General features: G+C 40.8%; 1 protein-coding gene across 7 annotated transcripts in view; it reads left to right on the forward strand.

Annotated features, from left to right (window-relative positions):
- ARMC3 (armadillo repeat containing 3) overlaps positions 1 to 19,069 on the forward strand; it is a 92,154-nt gene that overhangs the window by 59,639 nt on the left and 13,446 nt on the right. For 5 of the 7 annotated variants that reach the window (XM_061435990.1, XM_061435988.1, XM_061435985.1 and 2 more), the window contains 6 exons: positions 20 to 269; positions 3,807 to 3,943; positions 4,718 to 4,886; positions 7,462 to 7,562; positions 8,219 to 8,320; positions 8,721 to 8,828. In XM_061435990.1, the coding sequence (XP_061291974.1) occupies positions 20 to 269; positions 3,807 to 3,943; positions 4,718 to 4,886; positions 7,462 to 7,562; positions 8,219 to 8,320; positions 8,721 to 8,828 (867 nt within the window). Of the gene's footprint in view, positions 1 to 19; positions 270 to 3,806; positions 3,944 to 4,717; positions 4,887 to 7,461; positions 7,563 to 8,218; positions 8,321 to 8,720; positions 8,829 to 17,217; positions 17,404 to 19,069 lie in introns of all 7 variants that reach the window. The other 2 variants (XR_009740247.1, XM_061435986.1) reach the window with 2 other exon arrangements.

Raw genomic sequence — 19,069 nt, forward strand, 5'->3', positions numbered from 1 at the left:
TTCTCCTTCGTTGACCCAGAGCTGCTGCGGAAGGCGATGGTATAGACGCGTTAATCAATACCCTGTCCAGCAAACGAGACGGAGCCATCGCCAACGCAGCCACAGTGCTGACGAACATGGCCATGCAGGAGCCCCTGCGCCTGGGCATCCAGAGCCATGACGTCATGCACGCCCTGCTCAGCCCGCTGCACTCGGCCAACACCATCGTGCAGAGCAAAGCCGCCCTCACCGTTGCTGCAACCGCATGTGACGCGGAGGCCCGCACAGAGGTGAGTGTTTGCATCACTTTCCTTCTCTCTTCTGGTCGGCTCCTACCCCTGCATTCATTTGAAACATTTTCAAGTGTTTCACCGACCCATCGTTTAAGTCCCTCGAGATGCAAGATGTTGGGAAACGAACTGACCTCATCCAGCCAAGAAAGTGAGTGAGTGAGCACTCACGTAAATGGAGTATGGTCTATAAAAATATTGAATTGCTATGTTGTACACATGAAACTAATAGAATAAACTAACTATGTGTAATGCATGTAGTATGTAAAGCAATTATACTTCAGTTTTTAAAAAAGGAATAGGTACATTTGTCATCCCCATTTTACAGAGGAGGAAAATGGGGCTAAAGAGAATTAATGTGTGTAAAGCAGAGCTGATTGGTCAGGAAGTCAAGATTGTGAGAAAACATCATTCTCAGCCCAGAGCCCCTGCCCTCACACAGTGCTCAGACAACTGACAAATCTCCTCTGTCTCTTAGATGTTTTTCCTACCCCCTTCTTTGTTCTTATTGACTCAATTCATTTGTATTCATCTCAGATGGTAAAAAATTTGCCTGCAATCCAGGAGACCCAGGTTTGATCCCAGGGTCAGGAAGATCCCTCAGAGAAGGGAATGGCTACCCACTCCAGTATTCTTTCCTGTACAATTCCATGGACGGAGAAGCCTGGTGGGCTACAGTCCATGGGGTCACAAAGAGTCAGACATGACTGAATGACTTGGCAGTGGCACATATTTCTTTGGCTGCCCTGGGTCTTAGTTGCAGCATGTGAACTCTTAGATAAAGCATGTGGGATCTAGTTCCTTGACCAGGGATTGAACCCATGCCCCCTGCATTGGGAGAGTAAAGTCTTGGCCACTGGACCACCAGGGAAGTCCCCAAACTGACCTTTCAATATATGAGCTTCATCACATCACTGCAAGTCCCTGGTGGTATGCCACTCCCCCATGGGAATAGTTATGTAAAGGCTCGAGATGATCCACCTGTGCTGCCTAAGCCTGAACTCACCTCCCAGGTGTAACTCTACACTCTAGAAATACCATACGATTTGTAATTGTCAGCATGCTCATTTCCCTTATTTATACCTCCTTGATATCTCTGCTGAGAAAGCTAGTCTCATGTTTGTCCACCCGATAAACGCCTGTTTTTCCTTCAACATCCAGTTCAGCCATTCCGTCCTCCATGAGGCCTGCCTTCAGTCCTCAAACAGGGACTCAAACATCCTGCTCTGTGATCCCACCACTCCCTGTGCATGCCTTCTTGAACTCAGTTTTGCATTAGCTTTTGTATGTAAGGCCATAAACTCCCTGAGGCTTTAGGGAAGGGAATTGAAGTTTCCTTTCCCTGTGTTCATGTCATTGATACATATCTGGCACACAGTATAGGCTTAATAAGCAGTGTTGAATGAATGAGTGGATGAATAAATGAATGGAGGAATGAGTGGAGGAATTAATAAACGAGTTAGATATTTGCCAAAAGAGCACATGGAATCAGATTGCTATCTTGTATTATACTCAGAAATAAAGATGTTCAGAAGTTTGGCTTACTAAGCATGAGATGCTTCAAGTAAACTTTTCAAAGCTGCCCAAGTTACTTGTGCTAATGTGTAATCTCCGTCAGGGCCCCTGTGTTTGAGAACATGATTGGAAGTGGATCATGTCTCATAAGGGCTTCTGTTTTCAAATACTACACAGAGACACCTGTAGAATATTCCTTTGTCCTCCAGGCTTAGATAGCACAGTATTACATTTCAGACAGGGAGACAAGCACTCTGTCAAATCTTTTCTTCTCCCCCCGATTTGAATAATTTTATACATGAGTGATTTCTTTTAATAGTGTAATTAGTGTAGTTCTCTCCAATTCTCTACTTGTTCTTTTTCTTTTTCACTCCTTGAAGAAATATGAATGATAAAATGGATCTTCCTCTGGAGAACTGCTTCAGTGTTGCCTTGGCCACACGGCTGGGTTGCTCAGTGTCTGGTGACACGGTGCCACTTCCCTGCATCGGTTACTCCTGCCCAGCTTTGGAGACCATGTCTGTTTTCCACTGCTGCCGTAACAAATGACCACAACTCAGTGGCTTAAAGCAATTGTTTTTGTTGGTCATTCGCTAAGTCGTGTCTGACTCTTTGCGACCCTGTGGACTGCAGCATGCCAGGCTCCCTGTATTTCATTATCTCCCAGAGTTTGCTCGAATTCATGTTCATTGAGTCAGTGATGCTATCTAACCATGATGCTATCTAACCATCTCATCCTCTGCTGTCTTCTTCTCCTTTTGCCTTCGATTTTTCCCAGCATCGGGGTCTTTTCCAATGAGTCGGCTGTTCCTATCAGGCGGCCAGATATGATTCTGTTATCTCACAGTTGGGAGGTCAGAAGTCTGAAAATGGGTCTTATGGGTTAATGTTAGAATATTAACAGAGCTGTGATCCTTCTGGAGACTCGATGGGACTGTTTCCTAACCCTTTCTAGCTTTGACCATCCACCTGCATTTCTTGGCTGTGGCCCCTTCCTCTGTCTTCCAAGCAGATTACTGCAATACCTGTTTCTACAAATTTCCTTTGCCTACTCCTCACACTCTTATCTCCCTCTTCTTACAAAAACCCTTGTAATTGGGTCCACTTGATAATCCAGGACAATCTTCCCATCTTCAAACCCCTAACTTAACCACATCTGCCAGAACCCTCCAGGGTACAAGGGCATCTCTGGGAGCCCATGGTTCTGTCCACCACAGGGCCAAATGCACCAGCAGTGGTGAGGAGCAGAGCGAATGAACATGGACACTGCACTTTAGGGGAAGGAGGCCAGGTTCTTTGCCCCATCTCTGCCCTGTGTAAAATCACAATGACCTCCCTCAGGGTGGGGGGGGACACATGTATACCTGCGGCAGATTCATGTTGTTGATTGTCAAAAGCCATCACAGTATCATAATTATTCTCCAAATAAAATGAATTATTTTTTAATACTCATTCTTTATTTATTTAGTTGGCTTTGGAGTTCCCTGGTGGCTCAGACAGTAAAGCGTCTGCCTACGATGTGGGAGACCCAGGTTCGGTCCCTGGGCCAGGAAGATCCTCTGGAGAAGGAAATGGCACCCCACTCCAGTACCCTTGCCTGGAAAATCCCATGGACGGAGCAGAGTGGTAGGCTACAGTCCACGGGGTCGCAAAGAGTCAGACACGACCGAGCGACTTCACTTTCACTTTAGTTGCAGCATGTGGGATCTAGTTCCCTGACCAGGGACCAAACCCAGGGCCCCTGCATTGGGAGCACAAAATCTTAGCCACTGGACCACCAGGAAAGTCCCTCCCTCAATTACTTTATTGTGGCCTCTTGTTGATTTTGAACAGAAAACTGGGCTCTTAAGGTTTTTGCAATAAATTATTTCCCCTTGAATTTAATAAGTCTAAACGTGGACACATCCTAAAATGTTTTTACATACTCAACACACTTTTAACAATCAAATAATGAGGTTTTTTAAAGCATAAATGTGTATGTTCTATACTCTTAATGTGTAAAATTCTGGTTTCTACTTCTAGCTGAGAAATGCAGGTGGGCTGGAGCCGCTGGTAGAGCTCTTGCGTTCCAAGAATGAGGAGGTCCGGAGGAACGCCAGCTGGGCCGTGATGGTCTGCGCCGGGGACGAGCCCATGGCCGTGGAGTTGTGCAGGCTCGGGTGGGTGGCACGGCCTGGAGGGTCTGGCTCAGATCAAGGACACACACTTTCTTCAGGCCGGAGGAAGGTCCAACAGAGTTTCCATGCCCATGCTCAGGCTGCTGGGCATCATTCAGATGCTCTGTGGGTCACAGTCCCTCTGAAGGGACCGCCTGCAGAAGCGGGGTCCTAGACCTCCCTCACCACCTCCGCAAAATCGTCTTCAATGTCTCCTTTTCCACTTTTTCATCTCAATAAATGCTCCTCTTTCACTCTCCCCTGGTTTGCTCTCTCAACTTTCAAGACTGAATTTAAACAGTCAAGCCACTTTTCCACTACAATTATGCCTTTAAGCAGCTTCACCGCATTGGTTCTCCTGACCAACAGCCTATGAGTCACTTGCCTTTAGCATCACAGTCAATAGGGTTTTAAAGTTCCACAGACAAGTTTACATTATTTCTAACCCATTTTTATTCTTTGCATATATCACCTGGTTAGCTGAAAAAAATTGGAGTCCAATACTAATTTTTGCTTTAAATGAACAATGTTTTTCTTCTGAACGTGTCTTTTTCAAACTGTTTGAATGTAAGTTACTACATGGCATATATGTTCTCAAAAAGGGCAGATTTGTCTTTATAATTGTGTCAGGATTAGTTTATCTAAATGGGTGGGATGGTTTTAACCTTTCCATCTCAGTTCTTCAATTCAGGATCTTAGTGTGAGGTACATAAATGGGAACTTAATGTTAGATTGCTTCTATAAGGCAAATAATGTCATTTTTGCTTTTATTGACAGGGCTTTAGAAATCCTTGAAGAAATTAATGTATCAGTAAGTCGAAAAAATAAATTCAGTGAGGCAGCTTACAACAAACTGCTCAACAACTACCTATCTCTGAAATACAGCCAGACTGGCTATTTGTCATCAAGTAACATAATCAGTGATGGATTCTATGATTATGGTCGGGTAAGTGGCAGCACTAATTTGTATTTTAGTATAGAGTGATCAGTTCTTTCATCATGATGCCATTACATTGCAATTTTATAACCACCTGACATAATTTTTATTTTTATAGACAGAAACTTGGGAATCAGAACTTCATCCTTAAACTTTGTCTGGCTATAAGATTTTGCATTTGTGTACAGTTTTAATTAGATTTTAATTACTTGTACTTCAATTAACTTGCTAATGCTAGTCTCAAGTTTCAGAGAAAATAAAAAAGAATCAGCTTCTTTTATATTGCTTCTAGGGCTCCGTGTTAATTATAATATTAACAATAGAAATATGTCTTAATTTATTAATTATAATCTCATCGAAATAAGCCATATTGGAATACTGAATTATAACATGTAATGCAGAATAATATTATTTTTTACTTAGCTGCATTTATGATTATGATTTCAGTTCAGTGTTAATGTTGAAAGAGATGGGAAGCTAAACATTAGAATCTTGAAGACTTTTTGACATTACTGTCTATATCAACATTTTCTACTTCTGGAAACCAAAAACAGTAAGAAAAATGGAGAAATTTTTAAAAACCTATAAATCCCATTTTAGGCAGAAGTAGGAAACAAGTATGATCTGCAGACTTCAAACATTTAAAAGTCCCTGGGATCAAGCAGAAGCTATAGGAAGGAAGAATGAGAAAGGGGAAAAAGCACAGAGACGGACAGGAGTGGTAGCCGATCTCAGAGAGCACCATCCAGACTCCATGCTTCCTGAGCGGATGGACAACTCAGACGTTCAAAAGCTGTGTGCTTGGTTTGCCAGGGGCTGGGTGGACAGGCCCTGGGGAACTGGGGTGAGCAGGGCTGGTAGCAGTAACTTTCTTGGATCAATTTGGTTCAAAGAAGCAGAGGACAGAGGGTCGTAAAAGAATCACAGCTAATTAAGCCATATTTGCAGGAAATGCTATATCATGGTAACAGAATTAGAGATATTTTGAGTAATCAGAACAGCTAGTCTAACAATTTATCTCTTCCTTCTGCTTTTCCTGGCACTGCCACCACCATACCCTCCATAACACACACAAACCACTGAGAAATTACTGATCTCATTCAACGATGAGTAATTTTAAAAGAACAGGTGCCACATTATTAGTACAAAGATGCTTTAAGAAAAATGAGGGAAAGAGCAGAAAAACCACCAAAGAGCACTTGTTGGAAAAATGTTGCCATGGAACAGGTAAAAAACTGTGGTAAATATATGTGTCCATGAGTTAAAAAAACAACAACAAAAACCAAAACTTAATGAGACAATTTCTTTATGAAGGAGAACTCTCTGATTCAGCGGTTCCCACCCTTTTTGGTATCAGGGACCATTTCTCGGAAGACAGTTTTTCCACAGACCAGGGATAGGGGAGGATGGTTTGGGGATGATTCAAGTGCGTGACATTTATTGTGCACACTATTTCTAGTCGAATCACCACTAATCTGACAGGGGATACTGGTCCACAGCCCAGGAGGTTGGGGTTAATTCTAAATTGTTTCTGATATTTTAGTCTTTAAATATGTCAGTGAACAAATGAGACAAAGGTCTTTTCTCCCATGGTACCAGTGAGAGGAAACAGATGATAAATGGTAAATCTCACAAATTGTATCACATGATCGAAATGAGAACCACCATAGTGGCTGGGGAGGAGAGCAAAGAAGGACCAAGGGGCTCTATCGTGCTGAGGATCCTGGGGTTGACAGTCATAATCTGGCATTGAGGTCAGACAGCCCCACTGTCGGATGTTTGCTCGGTAACATCCGAGCAAAAATTAGAAGGAGGTGAGGGATTTAGCTGTGGAGAAGGAGTTTATAGGTGGAGGTGCAGAAAGCATGAGGAGTAAACACAGTTGGCACATTTAAGGAAACAGCAAAATCAGTGTAGCTAGAGCTGGGTCAACCAGGGGTGGAATAATAGACAAAGTCACAGAGGTAGGAGCTCATGATGGGCTTGTAGATCATTGCAAAGATGTGGGCCTTTACTCTGAATGAAATGGGTAAATACGGCAGAGTTCTGGACAGAAGAATGACATGCTCTGTTTTACTTTAAAAGAATCATGACTAAGAGAGGTATCTATTACTTGATTAGAAAAGGAGCTCACAAGGTGATCTGGTCTAAACCTTTTCACCAGGCTGATAAAATTGCTAGTATGGGCTTCATCTAGCTTGCTTTTAGTCATCCTCACAACATTTTTGGTGATCTGTTGAATAATTAGTTACTGTTACAGACAATAAACTCTCCTTATATATGTGGATGGATTTTCAAACTCAAATACTTTCACAAGCCAGTCTGATCATTATGGTGTGAAACAGCTGAGCATCAAGCTGCAGAGACTTGCAGGGCTGGGGTGAGGAGCGGAGGGTACAGGAGAGTATATCTTGCCCAAAGGCAAGACATCCACAAGCTTCAAATTCCTATTTCTCATGTGTGTGTGTGTGTGTGTGTGAGAAATTAGATACTTGAAATAATTGAGAACCTATTATATCAGTATACTGTTTAAAAATATATAACCCATGCAGATATTACTGTTCAATTCTTAAACTACCTACAGATAAATCCTGGCACCAAACTTTTGCCTTTGAAGGATCTCTGCTTACAAGAACCAAGTGACCAACGTGCTATACTCTTAATTAACAGTAGATCTTCTGATGTGTGAGTCTTTGTGGGGAACAGGGATATGGGGAAGCAAAATTTTTGTTTATCATCATGTGAATACATAAAGGTGCCCAGTATGGTATCTTTTATTCCTTCTGGTGTCTAGCACCACCATGAGAGTAAATACTGGTCTGTAAATTCATAGCCTAACATAGTAAAGACCATGGAATAGTCACCACCATAGTTTTTCCTTTGACTCCACATTACCACTCAATTCCACGTGTATTTCTGCAGTCAGGGATTCTTACCCTTCTGGCAACATCAAGTAACTGAAGAAAGTATAAACAGAGAGGAGCAAACCAAGATGAATTATGTTTACAAATCTCCAGAACTAGATGCAAGAATACCACAGATGCCCAATTTTTCTAATAAATAAAAAATAGTAGAAGCTATACATTTTATGTGACACATCTTTAAAACTATTTCCAGTTCTAGGTCATGAAAAGCTTTATAGTATTCATTTTATCTTTTCTTCATCTTATCTTTTTATCTTCATTTTATCTTTTTTCTCCTTTATGCTATTAAAATAATGTGTCACTGTTAAAAGTCAGCTCCGAATATGATTTTTCAGAAAAAAATCTATTTTGTAGGACAAAGTTAATGTTGACAAATTATTTTAATTTGTACATAATTTCAAATACGTAAAATTTTAGTTCTCCACCTCCATCTACGGAAGATAAGTCATCAGACGTTGGTTATGGACGAAGTATTTCTTCTTCATCTTCTTTAAGAAGAGCAAGTAAAGAAAAGACCAAGTAAGAAAATGATGTTTTGTCTACACTCAAATAATTCTCTCCCTTAATTTGGGAGTAAAAAGGAAATTTAGATTTTAGGTTTTGGCAGCTTAATTTTTATTCTTCTCACAGTCACACAGTTTCAGGATGAAAACCAGGAAAATTGGCTTGACATTCTGTCTGCTGTGAACCTAGAGTAAGATCTTGAGCCCATGACTCATGGTCTATGATCAGGCTTCACATCCTTATCTGTAGATGGAATAATGCCTGGTGCCCTATTTCTTCTCGTTGATTGGAATCAAAACATAAAATGGAAGTGAAAATGCCTTATAACCTATAAAATGTCTTGCAAATGTAGCATATTGTTCTTTTCATATGACTGACATTGGTTGTGGTTTTTTCAAATGACAAAAGAAAATAGTTTTCATTTTAGTGCTGGATTTGGATCCCCCACTGAAGAGAAATCAGAACCTACTTCAGGACGCAATACGGCTGTTAGCAAAAGCACCACTAAAGAGAAAGGATCAAGGTAGGAAACACCTTACTGTAGTCTTCTAACTGTAATCCCATCAAGTTTTAATTACAGAGTTGGGGAAAGGGAAGGGTGGCTTTCAACTAGGAAGCTCTTCTCATGGGATAAGATACAGAACTAAGCAGGACTCACAAAGTGTAATTAAAATTACCTTTATTTGTGTCTCTTATTGTCTCTTTAAAACTTACCCAGAGGGAGTTTCTTCTCCTGCCTCTGGGTGAGAACTCAGGGCACTCTGACCACTGTAAAGTCCTACAGTCACTTTAATTCACAAATGACAATGCAAATAGCAGTCTCCAGTCAGCCCTTTAAAAGTCTAGCCATGTGTAGGCATCAACCTAAAATGAACATTTCTGCCCTCCCCTGGTGGCTGCCTTTGCAGGTGGTGAGCTGCAATGACTGGAGTGTGAGCCTTTCCTAACCCCTGCCTCTTACTTCCATGTCCCCTTCCCATCTTCCTCATGGAAACCTGTGACCCTTCAAGAAGCTATGAGAAGAGGGAAAGGAAACAGGACCACATTTGTGACTTGGTTGGAACCATTATAATATGGTTCCATGTATTTTTAAATACTGTCTATGAAGAAAGCTAGCGGAGGTGATGGAATTCCAGCTGAGCTATTTCACATCCTAAAAGATGATGCTGTGAAAGTGCTGCACTCAATATGCCAGAAAATTTGGAAAACTCCACAGTGGCCACAGGGCTGGAAAAGATGAGTCTTCATTCCAATCCCAAAGAAAGGCAATGCCAAAGAATGCTCAACATCAGATCAAATCAGTCGCTCAGTCGTGTCTGACTTTTTGCAACCCCATGAATCGCAGCACGCCAGGCCTCCCTGTCCATCACCAACTCCCGGAGTTCACTCAGACTCACGTCCATCGAGTCGGTGATGCCATCCAGCCATCTCATCCTCTGTCGTCCCCTTCTCCTCTTGCCCCCAATCCCTCCCAGCATCAGAGTCTTTTCCATTGAGTCAGCTCTTCACATGAGGTGGCCAAAGTACTGGAGTTTCAGCTTTAGCATCATTCCTTCCAAAGAAAGCCCAGGGCTGATCTCCTTCAGAATAGACTGGTTGGATCTCCTTGCAGTCCAAGGGACTCTCAAGAGTCTTCTCCAACACCACAGTTGAAAAGCATCAATTCTTTGGAGCTCAGCCTTCTTCACAGTCCAACTCTCACATCCATACATGACCACAGGAAAAACCATAGCCCTGACTAGACGAACCTTTGTTGGCAAAGTAATGTCTCTGCTTTTGAATATGCTATCTAGGTTGGTCATAATTTTCCTTCCTAGGAGTAAGCGTCTTTTAATTTCATGGCTGCAGTCATCATCTGCAGTGATTTTGGAGCCCCCCAAAATAAAGTCTGACACTGTTTCCACTTTTTCCCCATCTATTTCCCATGAAGTGATGGGACCAGATGCCATGATCTTAGTTTCCTGAATGTTGAGCTTTAAGCCAAATTTTTCACTCTCCACTTTCACTTTCATCAAGAGTCTTTTTAGTTCCTCTTTACTTTCTGCCATAAGGGTGGTGTCATCTGCATATCTCAGGTTATTGGTATTTCTCCCAGCAATCTTGATTCCAGCTTGTGTTTCTTCCAGTCCAGCGTTTCTCATGATGTACTCTGCATATAAGTTAAATAAACAGGGTGACAATATACAGCCTTGACGAACTCCTTTTCCTATTTGGAACCAGTCTGTTGTTCCATGTCCAGTTCTAACTGTTGCTTCCTGACCTGCATACAGATTTCTCAAGAGGCAGATCAGGTGGTCTGGTATTCCCATCTCTTTCAGAATTTTCCAGTTTATTGTGATCCACACAGTGAAAGGCTTTGGCATAGTCAATAAAGCAGAAATAGATGTTTTTCTGGAACTCTCTTGCTTTTTCCATGATCCAGTGGATGTTGGCAATTTGATCTCTGGTTCCTCTGCCTTTTCTAAAACCAGCTTGACCATCAGGAAGTTCACGGTTCACATATTGCTGAAGCCTGGCTTGGAGAATTTTGAGCATTACTTTACTAGCATGTGAGATGAGTGCAATTGTGCAGTAGTTTGAGCATTCTTTGGCATTGCCTTTCTTTGGGATTGGAATGAAAACTGACCTTTTCCAGTCCTGTGGCCACTGCTGAGTTTTCCAAATTTGCTGGCATATTGAGTGCAGCACTTTCACAGCATCATCTTTCAGGATTTGGAATAGCTCAACTGGAATTCTAGCACCTCCACTAGCTTTGTTTATAGTGATGCCTTCTAAGGCCCACTTGACTTCACATTCCAGGATGTCTGGCTCTAGGTCAGTGATGACACCATCGTGATTATCTGGGTCATGAAGATCTTTTTTGTACAGTTTTTCCTGTGTATTCTTGCCATCTCTTCTTAATATCTTCTGCTTCTGTTAGGTCCGTACCATTTCTGTCCTTTATCGAGCCCATCTTTGCATGAAATGTTCCTTTGGTATCTCTGATTTTCTTGAAGAGATCCCTAGTCTTTCCCATTCTGTTGTTTTCCTCTATTTCTTTGCACTGATCGCTGAAGAAGGCTTTCTTATCTCTTCTTGCTATTCTTTGGAACTCTGCATTCAGATGTTTATATCTTTCCTTTTCTCCTTTGCTTTTTGCTTCTCTTCTTTTCACAGCTATTTGTTAAGGCCTCCCCAGACAGCCATTTTGCTTTTTTGCATTTCTTTTCCATGGGGATGGTCTTGATCCCTGTCTCCTGTACAATGTCACGAACCTCATTCCATAGTTCATTAGGCACTCTATCTATCAGATCTAGGCCCTTAAATCTATTTCTCACTTCCACTGTATAATCATAAGGGATTTGATTTAGGTCATACCTGAATGGTCTAGTGGTTTTCCCTACTTTCTTCAATTTAAGTCTGAATTTGGCAATAAGGAGTTCATGGTCTGAGCCACAGTCAGCTCCTGGTTTTGTTTTTGCTGACTGTATAGAGCTTCTCCATCTTTGGCTGCAAAGAATATAATCAATCTGATTTCGGTGTTGACCATCTGGTGATGTCCATGTATAGAGTCTTCTCTTGTGTTGTTGGAAGAGGGTGTTTGTTATGACCAGTGCATTTTCTTGGCAAAACTCTATTAGTCTTTGCCCTGCTTCATTCCGTATTCCAAGGCCAAATTTGCCGGTTACTCCAGGTGTTTCTTGACTTCCTACTTTTGCATTCTAGTCCCCTATAATGAAAAGGACGTCTTTTTTGGGTGTTAGTTCTAAAAGGTCTTGTAGGTCTTCATAGAACCGTTCAACTTCAGCTTCTTCAGCGTTACTGGTTGGGGCATAGACTTGATTACTGTGATATTGAATGGTTTGCCTTGGAAACAAACAGAGATCATTCTGTCGTTTTTGAGATTGCGTCCAAGTACTGCATTTCAGACTCTTTTGTTGACCATGATGGCCACTCCATTTCTTCTGAGGGATTCCTGCCCGCAGTAGTAGATATAATGGTCATCTGAGTTAAATTCACCCATTCCAGTCCATTTCAGTTCGCTGATTCCTAGAATGTTGACATTCACTCTTGCCATCTCTTGTTTGACCACTTCCAGTTTGCCTTGATTCATGGACCTGACATTCCAGGTTCCTATGCAATATTGCTCTTTATAGCATCGGACCTTGCTTCTGTCACCAGTCACACAATTGCACTTATCTCACACGCTAGTAAAGTAATGCTCAAAATTCTCTAGGCCAGGCTTCAACAGTGCATGAACTGTGAACTTCCAGATGTTCAAGCTAGATTTAGAAAAGGTAAAGGAACCAGAGGTCAAATTGCCAACATCATCAAAAAAGCAAGAGAGTTCCAGAAAAATATCTATTTCTGCTTTATTGACTATGTCAAAGCTTTTGACTGTGTGGATCACAACAAACTGTGGAAAATTCTTCAAGAGATGGGAAGAGATGGGACCACCTGACCTGCCTCCTGAGAAACCTATATGCAGGTCAGGAAGCAACAGTTAGAACTGGAAATGGAACAACAGACTGGTTCCAAATAGGAAAAGGAGTACAACAAGTCTGTATATTGTCACCCTGCTTATTTAACATATGCAGAGTACATCATGAGAAACGTTGGGCTGGATGGAGCACAAGCTAGAATCAAGATTGCCAGGAGAAATATCAATAACCTCAGATATGCAGATGACACCAGCCTTATGGCAGAAAGCGAAGAAGAACTAAAGAGCCTCTTGATGAAAGTAAAAGAGGAGAGTGAAAAAGTTGTCTTAAAACTCAACATTCAGAAAACTAAGATCATGGCATCTTGTTCCATCACTTCATGGCAAATAGATGGGGAAACAGTGACAGACTATTTTTTTGGGCTCCTAAATCATTGCAGATGGTGACTGCAGTCATGAAATTAAAAGACGCTTACTCCTTGAAAGGAAAGTTATGACCAACCTAGACAGCATATTCAAAAGCAGACGTTATTTTGTCAACAAAGGTCCATCTAGTCAAAGCTATGGTTTTTCCAGTAGTCATGTATGGATATGAGAGTTGGACTATAAAGAAAGCTGAGCACTGAAGAATTGATGCTTTTGAACTGTGGTGTTCGAGAAGACTGAGAGGCCTGTGGACTGCAAGGAGATCCAACCAGTCCATCCTAAAGGAAATAAGTCCTGAATATTCATTGGAAGGACTGATGCTGAAGCTGAAACTTCAATACTTTGGCCACCTGATGTGAAGAACTGATTTGTTTGAAAAGACCCTGATGCTGGGAAGGATTGAAGGCGGGAGGAGAAGGGGATGACAGAGGATGAGATGGTTGGGTGGCATCACCAATTCAATGGACATAAATTTGAGTAAACTCTAGGAGTTGGGGAATGGACAGGGAGGCCTGGTGTGCTGCAGTCCATGGGGTTGCAAAGAGTTGGACACGACTGAGTGACTGAACTGACTGACTGACATGTTGACATATTTTTATGCATATTCTTTTTCATGTGAGCTCTTTCCTGGATTCTTCAGAAATCCACTCAGACCTCCTGCCCCACTCCATGACCCTTCAATTAGAGTTGGCTTAAGCCCTTCAGAACCACTGGGGTGCTGGAGGCTATTTGGTGCACACACAAACACATCTACCTTCTAAACTGAGACTGTCCCCTAAGGTCTCCTAAGGAACTGTCTGCCTTCCTCCGCAGACCTCAGAGCTTTGTGTTTTCAATTTCTGGCTTTGTTTTATTCTGTCAGTCTGTGTGGCTCACTGCTCTGGTCTCTGCTTCTGATCTGCTCCTGCTGTCCCAGCCCTCATCGTTTTTGCCTGCCCATCACTTCCCCACCTCCTCCGTTTCCTTTCTCTCCTCTCTTGACTTCTCTTGCTTCTCCTCCACTGGACTGAGCACACCTTGAGGACAAGAACATGTTCTAACTCAAATAATTTTTCTTTCCATCCCCAGTATTAGTACAGTGCTTGGTTAGCATACCTAAGGGATTCGTGTTTATTCAAGAGAATAGAAATCTGAACTTTTTAGGAAAAGGTCCACACTTAGAAACTGTGTCTCTTGAACACATAGGTTACCTTCTCTCTGGCTGAATTCACTCATCAGTAAAATGGAGGAAAAAAGCTCCTGCAGTGTGTTGTTCCTCATAGTGTGTTGAGAAGATTAAATGAGTTAAGAAACATAATGTAAAGGGCTTAGAGCAGAGCCCAGCCCAGAGTAAACACTCAACAAATGTTAGTACTACTGGATGAAGCAGTTGCAAGGAGCCCAAACCCACTCCAGCCTTGTAGGGATGAGAAGAACCCCCCAAATCCAGCACACGAAAGAGGCTGGGAGTCAAGTCAATAACCATAGGGTCTGCTAAGCTCTCTCCCTCTCTTTCTCTCTCCACCTGCACAGTACCTTTTTACAAATTGCTTTGTTATCTACCTTGACTTTCTTTTGATTACCACCTCACCCATAACTGTAGCCTATATGTGATTCTGATTTGCCATGGGACCAAACCTGGCCCCAGTTCCAAGACCGTCTTTTAATTCTAAAGCATAACAACGATCAGGTGCGGTCTGTATCTCTTATGTGTATTTGTGAGGGAGACCGTCGTAACATCACATGCTTGGCAGGACATTGACTGGCTCTGAGGCAGGTGTCTCCCTATGGTCTCCCCAACTGCGGTCCTGGGGAAGAATCCACCTGGCTTATTTAAGTGATCAGTGTGTGTTCAGGCTCTTTACCCCTTCTTAGCCCTTGGTCCACTAGGGGATAGACTGGTTATAATCTTACTGTTTATCTTTCATGATTTATTTTGTTGTTTATCTTTTTTGTTTCTCATCTTGTGACTGTTAAAACTTTGGACCCCTAGATATAGAGTAAAATATTTTAACTCTACTCATCTGAAAATGTCACAGAGAATATTATCACATTGACAAAAAGAGACTGAGCAATACTGGTGAAGAATCATGAAACACATAGACTCAAAAACTGGCTGAATTTTTGAAAGGGAGAGGGAAGAAGAGATGAGAGACAACTGTGTGTGAGGTGCCAGACAAGGAAAGTGAAAATCTGGATTTCCTTTTCCTGATGAATATTATTATCATATAAATTAAAATCATTGAGCAAGAGACTCTCATTCGGTGACCAGCCACCATCTTATTTCTGTTTTCAGAGGTTTTAATTGCACTCTGTTTTATAGCGCAACACTCCTAGGAGAGGTGATTAATTTATTTCTTGTTTATTCAGACACCCTCTTGATACTTACCTAGGTTTCACTGAAACCAACATGTCTAATGCCCTCCAAAGCTTTTCCTTGTAAAGATCATTCTCCTTACAATAAATATTTACTATACCTATTCATGAAAGGAATTATAAGTTCTATCTATACTATATTTTTTATTCAGACTGGTTTTCATAAATATTTAATTTGATTGCACATGAGTTTATTATACACACTTAGAAACATGTTTTTCTGTCTCCAAATAGAAGGATATGAAATGCATATCCTTCCAGTCTGTTCATCTTTGGCAACTTTTAGATCTTTACAGCATATAAACTTTAACATTTCTGGTACTTAAATCATTTTGATTCCCATCACAGTGACGTCCTAAAACATTTTTGTTCTAAAATAATTTCCCTCAGAAAACTGGACAGCCACGTGCATAAGAATGAAACTAGACGACTATCTTATACCATAAACAGAAATTAACTCGGGATATAAGACCTAAAGCCATAAAACACCTAGAAAAAGACTTAGATGATAAGCTATTTACTTCAGCCTTGGCAATAAATTTTTGGATCTAACTTAAAAAGCAAAAAAAGCAAAAATAAACAACTGGGACTACACCAAACTAAAAAGTTTCTGGATAGCAAAAGAAACCATCAACAAAATGAAAAGGTAACCTACTAATCGGAAGAAAACATATGCAAATCGTATATCCAGTAAAAGGTTAATATACAAAATATAAAAAGAATTCATAAAACTCAGTAACAAAAACAAATAAGTAAAACGGTTTGACTTTAAGAGAGCAGAGGATTTGAATAGACATTTTTTCCAAAAAGGAAATGCAGTTGGCCAGTAGGCATGTGAAAAGATGCTTAATATCACTAATCATCAAGGTATTGAATTAGAAAATATAAAACATTTTTAGTATTTGTTATGATTAGAGTTTTGTGTAATTCTCCAGTAGCAGCTAATTGAATTATTTTTGTATTTTTTCCCCTCCAAATTAAAGAGAAAACTCAAATGGTCTTGAGTTGATCTCCCTTGGACCCCATGCTTCAAGTAATACTTAAAGGTAATTCCCACCCCTAATTTACTGCTAGTGGAACAGAATACTCCACATTTATGAATACATAATTTACGAGATCTACCTGTCTACACTAGCCTAGTTCCATTTGGGGACTTTCAAATATATAATCATGGCTAAAATTTATTATAGCAAAAGATACAATGCAAGATCATCAGGAAAAAGGTACATATAATCAAAGGCTAAACGAAGTCACACACACAGGCTTCTTAGTCCTTCCTCCCTCTCTGCTAGCGTAACGTAGGATGTGATTTTCTCATATGACATAGCTCCACCCAAGAAAGCCTACCTGAGTCATGGAATCCAGACTTCATAAAGGTGCAAATTCCGATTACCTATAGGGAACACCTATTTGAATGATGGGCTTCCCAGGTGGCTCAGTGGTAAAGAATCTGCCTGCCAAGCAGGAGCTGCAGGAGATGTGGGTTCTATCCCTGGGTTGGGAAGATCCCCTGGAGGAGGAAATGGCAACTGAATCCAGTATTCCCTGCTGGGATAACCCCATGGACAGAGGAGCCTGGCAGGCTATAGGACTTGCAACTATAGTTCAGACACAACTGAGCGACTGAACAGCATGCACAGATTTCTCTCAGAAGGAAACAGTACATTTTTCAAGCACTAAAGGAACCAACCATGTGTTCTCTATCCTTCAGCAATAAAGAGGGAGAAATAAAGACATTTCCAGATGAAGGAAAACAATTTATTGCTAGCTGGCCTACCCTTACAGATTGGCTAGCTAAGGGAAGTTCTACCAAAGGAAGAAAATGCTGAAAGAATCTGGAAGGATTAGGAAGAAAGAAGGAACTGAAATATGGATATATACAATAGAATATTTCCTCGTGAGTTTTATTTTTATACATTATACTTGATAATTGAAACAAAAATTTTAATATCTGATACTCAAGAAAATTATACTCAAAAGTGGATAAAGTAAAGAGACCTCCATGGATGTGACATTTCCATATTTCCCTCAAAGTGATAAAATGTGGATACCAGCAGACTGTGATAAGTAATATATAATATGTCTATTATAGTACTTACCATAACAACAACAAACCAATACAAAGAGCTACACTCACATACAGTATAAATAAATCAGGATGGATAATTTTAAAATGTTCAAGTAACCCACAGGAAGGCAAGAAAAGGAAAAGGAAAAGAACAAATCAAAAGGCAGATATTGGCAGAGTGTATTTAAAAGTTATGATTCAACTACATGCTGTTTTAAAAAACTCACTTCAAATTTATCCATCTAGATGGGTTGAAAGTGAAAGGATGGAAGGAGATACCATGTAAACATTCATTTTTTAAGAAGCAGAAATGGCTTTTCAAATATAAAAGTAGACTGCAGAGTAAAGAAAAATTCTAGAGAGAAAGAGGGACATTATGAATAATAAAATTAATCATGAAGGAGACATAATAATCTAATATATATGCACCAAACAACAGAGCCTCAAAATACACGAGGCAAAAACTGATAGAGCAGAAAGGAGAAATAGATAAATCCAGAATTGTAGTTGAGGACTGCAACATGCCCTTTTGAGCAACTGATAGAACTACTTGACCTAAAATCACCAAGGAAATAAAGGATTTGAACAGCAAAATAAGTAAGATTTAATTGACATGTTATGGAGAAGGACGGAGAAGGCAATGGCACCCCACTCCAGTACTCTTGCCTGGAAAATCCCATGGATGGAGGAGCCTGGTAGGCTGCAATCCATGGGGTCGCTAAGAGTCAGACATGACTGAGCAACTTCACTTTCACTTTTCCCTTTCATGCATTGGAGAAGGAAATGGCAACCCACTCCAGTGTTCTTGCCTGGAGAATCCCAGGGACGGGAGAGCCTGGTGGGCTGCTGTCTCTGGGGTCGCACAGAGTCGGACACTACTGAAGTGACTTAGCAGTAGCAGCATGGAGAAGAAAATGGCAACCCACTCCAGTGTTCTTGCCTGGAGAATCCCAGGGACGGGGGAGCCTCATGGGCTGCCATCTATGGGGTTGTACTGAGTCCGACACGACTGAAGCGACTTAGGAGCAACAGCAGCAGCAGCCGCTTAGCAGCAGCATTGAACATTTCATCACCAGCACATTTTTTCAGCTGCATTTGTAACATTTATAATACTCTGGGTCATAAAACAAAGCACAGCAAAAAATTTTTAAAGTAGTTTAAATCATACAGAATATGCTCTCTGATCATAATAGAATCAAACTAGAAATTAATGACAGAAAGACAAGAAGAAAATCTTTAAACATGTGGAAACTGAATGATATACTTCTAAATAATCTCTGGGACAAAAGGAAGTCTCAAAAGGATTTAAAAATACAAAGAATTGAACACAAACACAGCCAAAGCAATGCTGATAGGGAAATTTATTTCACTAAAATGTATTAGGTTGTAAATCAATAATCTAAGTTCTCACTTCAAGAACCTAGAAAAATAAACTCAATACAATTAGAAGGAAGAAAATAATAACAAAAATCAACAAAATTTAAAACAGAGAAAC

Source organism: Bos javanicus, chromosome 13 (assembly GCF_032452875.1).
Source record: "Bos javanicus breed banteng chromosome 13, ARS-OSU_banteng_1.0, whole genome shotgun sequence".
Taxonomy (NCBI): domain Eukaryota; kingdom Metazoa; phylum Chordata; class Mammalia; order Artiodactyla; family Bovidae; genus Bos; species Bos javanicus.